This window comes from Sinocyclocheilus rhinocerous, unplaced genomic scaffold (assembly GCF_001515625.1).
Source record: "Sinocyclocheilus rhinocerous isolate Xijiao unplaced genomic scaffold, SAMN03320098_v1.1 scaffold57, whole genome shotgun sequence".
NCBI classification, from domain to species: Eukaryota; Metazoa; Chordata; class Actinopteri; order Cypriniformes; family Cyprinidae; genus Sinocyclocheilus; species Sinocyclocheilus rhinocerous.
The window spans coordinates 1,286,954-1,291,515 of record NW_015652130.1 but is presented as its reverse complement, the minus strand read 5'-3'; the positions used below and the strand labels follow the sequence as shown (position 1 = coordinate 1,291,515).

At 36.1% G+C, this 4,562-nt stretch overlaps 1 protein-coding gene across 1 annotated transcript in view; it reads left to right on the top strand.

Annotated features, from left to right (window-relative positions):
- The window catches only part of LOC107713475 (contactin-3-like), a 71,145-nt gene that overhangs the window by 15,241 nt on the left and 51,342 nt on the right, over positions 1 to 4,562 (top strand). Inside the window, exon 3 of the mRNA XM_016518990.1 lies at positions 1,953 to 2,097. Within this exon, the coding sequence (XP_016374476.1) occupies positions 1,953 to 2,097 (145 nt within the window). The remainder of the gene's footprint in view (positions 1 to 1,952; positions 2,098 to 4,562) is intronic.

Genomic DNA, 4,562 nt, shown 5'->3' with positions numbered 1-4,562 from the left:
CCTACTTACAGAGATATGTTCAAGATTCATTACTTCTTTGGAGTGTACACATCTCAGCAAGAGCTTTAGGAATTAGCATGCCAAATGTATCTTTCTGAGAGGGCAATGCATGCTACTGTAAAGACGGAAATTGGCTTTGAAAATTGGAGGGGTCTAAATGACTAATTTGTGCTAGAGATTCTAAGATACTGTCCCGCATATTCCCTGGTGAGGCGTCTGCTCTGAAAATAGCAGCGTGCTCCAGCTCTGTGGTATATTGTGTTCCGTAGCTTGGGTCAGCATCATGTAAATGCTCAGGCAAGCACAAGGGAGGGAAGTAATAACCTTGTGAGTGACATTCGATTTAAACACTTACATTTCCCTTTAGTGCATCTTTGTGGAAAACACCGATTTAACTCAACATTACGAGAGTATCAATGTACAGGAAGAAGAAGAGCACAGTGACAGTTGAAGGCGTGATACTTTACTTTTGCATAGCGATAGTCTTCAAGGTCGAATAAGTTTGACTTTCGACCCAGCTCTTGGCTTATTTATGCAGATATGTAACCATAAATAAACTCTGGTGGAAAGGAAATGAAGTGGCTTATGCATATATTCAACAACATGCAAAATAGTCATTTTCAGCTTTGTCTCACTGAAATACACTGCACTTCCTTTAATTTTTTTAATTCAGTTCTCACAGATATTAGGTATATTTGGTTTTGAATTGTCATGAAAATCATGTTCCCAAACCAACTGGCTGTGTGATTGCTTTTAAACATTTCGTATTTTTTACTTTTTGCACAGTTAAAGGGAGGAAACAGTCTAGTAACAGCGAACAGTGATGCTACTAACTCCATTTGTCAGTAGCGTGACAGTAGTTCAGTTAAATAAAATACTTTCTGGTTTCAAACTACTTTTGAGTAGCAGTGTAATGAGTAACTGATGGAAAATTTTCTGATAGCATTTCTCTTATAAAAAATGGTTCATGAAATATGAACCAAAGATTTTCTCCACAGATTTTAAGTCTTCTTTTCAATTCCTAATTCATTTTAGCATAATGTTTTATGAAAATAGATTTAAAAATATATAGTTTTTCAATTATTTCAATTTTTTTTTGTTTAAAGGACATTATTACTATAGTTTAACCACTGAACGTATTAATGTATTAATTCAATTTACTATATTAATAGTAATTTGGCATGCTACAGTTTCAGAGTAGTTTCCTCAAAACCGACACATGCATCAAATATCCTATAGTTACGGTGTGTAATTTCAGAAATGATACACACAATCTTTCTTCTGTTGATATTACCACAACAGCAGCTGACACTGGAGTTTATTTTCCTGTAGTATGGCGTTTCTATGAGGTTTGCAGAATTGTCTCATAAATATGGCTGCACGGTGTATCTCTGTATAATATTAATCAATAAAGAAAAAATAATGGCTGCAAGTCTCTGGAATCTATTTAGATATATTACATAATATTCTGACAATGGAGGCGTGATGTCTTCTGAAGCACACTTCTAGAAAAATGTAGAAGTGTAGGGAGCTGCAAAAGATGTGTGAATAATGGTATTTTTCTGTAGTCCTGGATATTTTTATTATCAAATAAAAGCAGCTGTCAAAGCATGCACAGTATAAACGTGTGTGTGTGTGTGTGTGTGTGTGTGGGTGTATATATACATATATTCCCTCCTCCTCCCCAGCACCACCTCTAGGGATCTGCTATGGGGTCTACCATTTCTTGCAACAGGCTGTCCTGTTTTGTGTTATTTTGACTAAGCTAAACAAATTCTTGTATTTGATCTGCAGCAGCAGCAATGTAGCATGTCTCATACGCCAAAATGAAGCTTTTGTACATTACATTCCCCATGCCGGTAAATGCTAGTTGAAATCATTCACTCTGAGAGTTGTCACGATTGAACTGTATTTTTATTAAATGAACAACAAATGGATTATCTCTGTGTCAGTCTCATCAGCACATGCAGAAGACACAAAGTTTCTTGGTCCAAGCTGGAAAAAGGAACCCGAAGATCTGAGACTGCCCATCCACTCTCCTGAGCAGGAGGCTGTTTTAACCTGTGAGGCATCGGGAGTCCCTTCCCCTCAGTACAGGTATGAGCCCAATCTAGTGTTCTATGCTAGCAATTTATGTATTCTTTCATTGCTATTACAAACCATTTAAGCGGTTGGTTTTGGCAAATTGGCAGCTTATTCCCATAAGGATCAGCTTGAAAAGTAATGGCACTGATTGCTATTGATTTTCCAGGTGAGAGGCAATTTATTTGTCCTTCGTGTTTGCCGTTGCGTAAATCCAGTAATCTACTGTATTTCTAACAGCCTATCCCAGTGGCATCCTGCTGTGACCCATTTTCCATTTGCTTTCCAGAGTTTCACCAGTGTCAATTTTAAATGCGCGTCAACTGCTTTACTAAAGACTCATCTAAAAAAAAAAAATGACAAAAACAGCAATTTAGCCTACTTACAGAGATATGTTCAAGATTCATTACTTCTTTGGAGTGTACACATCTCAGCAAGAGCTTTAGGAATTAGCATGCCAAATGTATCTTTCTGAGAGGGCAATGCATGCTACTGTAAAGACGGAAATTGGCTTTGAAAATTGGAGGGGTCTAAATGACTAATTTGTGCTAGAGATTCTAAGATACTGTCCCGCATATTCCCTGGTGAGGCGTCTGCTCTGAAAATAGCAGCGTGCTCCAGCTCTGTGGTATATTGTGTTCCGTAGCTTGGGTCAGCATCATGTAAATGCTCAGGCAAGCACAAGGGAGGGAAGTAATAACCTTGTGAGTGACATTCGATTTAAACACTTACATTTCCCTTTAGTGCATCTTTGTGGAAAACACCGATTTAACTCAACATTACGAGAGTATCAATGTACAGGAAGAAGAAGAGCACAGTGACAGTTGAAGGCGTGATACTTTACTTTTGCATAGCGATAGTCTTCAAGGTCGAATAAGTTTGACTTTCGACCCAGCTCTTGGCTTATTTATGCAGATATGTAACCATAAATAAACTCTGGTGGAAAGGAAATGAAGTGGCTTATGCATATATTCAACAACATGCAAAATAGTCATTTTCAGCTTTGTCTCACTGAAATACACTGCACTTCCTTTAATTTTTTTAATTCAGTTCTCACAGATATTAGGTATATTTGGTTTTGAATTGTCATGAAAATCATGTTCCCAAACCAACTGGCTGTGTGATTGCTTTTAAACATTTCGTATTTTTTACTTTTTGCACAGTTAAAGGGAGGAAACAGTCTAGTAACAGCGAACAGTGATGCTACTAACTCCATTTGTCAGTAGCGTGACAGTAGTTCAGTTAAATAAAATACTTTCTGGTTTCAAACTACTTTTGAGTAGCAGTGTAATGAGTAACTGATGGAAAATTTTCTGATAGCATTTCTCTTATAAAAAATGGTTCATGAAATATGAACCAAAGATTTTCTCCACAGATTTTAAGTAATTTTTCAAATTCCTAATTCATTTTAGCATAATGTTTTATGAAATTAGATTTAAAAATATATAGTTTTTCAATTATTTCAATTTTTTTTGTTTAAAGGACATTATTACTATAGTTTAACCACTGAACGTATTAATGTATTAATTCAATTTACTATATTAATAGTAATTTGGCATGCTACAGTTTCAGAGTAGTTTCCTCAAAACTGGTATCAGCTGTGTATTGTCTTGCTTTGAAGACTACCATAGATTTTATCTCAGGATTCTGGGGACATTTTCTCTTTGTGTGGTTGATAAAACCTATACCCATCATTCAGTGAACTTTACAACAATACATCCAGACACTGATAAGATCGGTGACACTCTAAAGATAATTTCTTGAACTGAAAAAGAGACATTTGCTAAGTTATCACTGACAGTAAATTCTTCAAGGCTGGTTTTATAAGATCCAATCTGGTCAAAAGGCACCAGAAAGGTTCGGTCCACCCCAGCATTCATTTCGAGTGTGTTGAGCCAACCAATGTTGACTGAAGGGTGGCCAGTTCTACTGCAAAACAGTAAGAGGAGGAAGAGTATCCAAAGAACATCCAGTTACTTTCTTTGTCAAGTGAAATTGTCAGTGTTCCAGCAGAGTCTGGTGGTATTTCAGTGTCTGCAGGGGCCGATGTGAACTTTGAGAACACAAAGCGCCAGGCTATTTTGCATCTTGGTTTCAGATTCCATAGAAAAGTAACTCAGAGCTGAGTCAGAGAAGAGCAGTTGGCTGACGTCTGCTTTTCTCTCAAAAAAAGCTTTTTAAAGAAATACGGAGCTGCGGTATTTTATTACATTCATAGGATTATATAAATCAATACATTTATTTTGCTTACATATTTATATAGAAAGAATAAATAATTTATAACATAACATTAAATTAAATTCATATTCACTACCATGCAAAAGTTTAGTACGATTTACTCGCTAATGCTGCATTTATTTGATCAAAAAATAGTAATACAACTAATAGTAATAAACAGGGATTGAAATTAACTTTTTCACTCACCAGCCAATTTGGCTACTAAATTTTTAAGTTACCGGCCATTCATAACTTCTACTAGC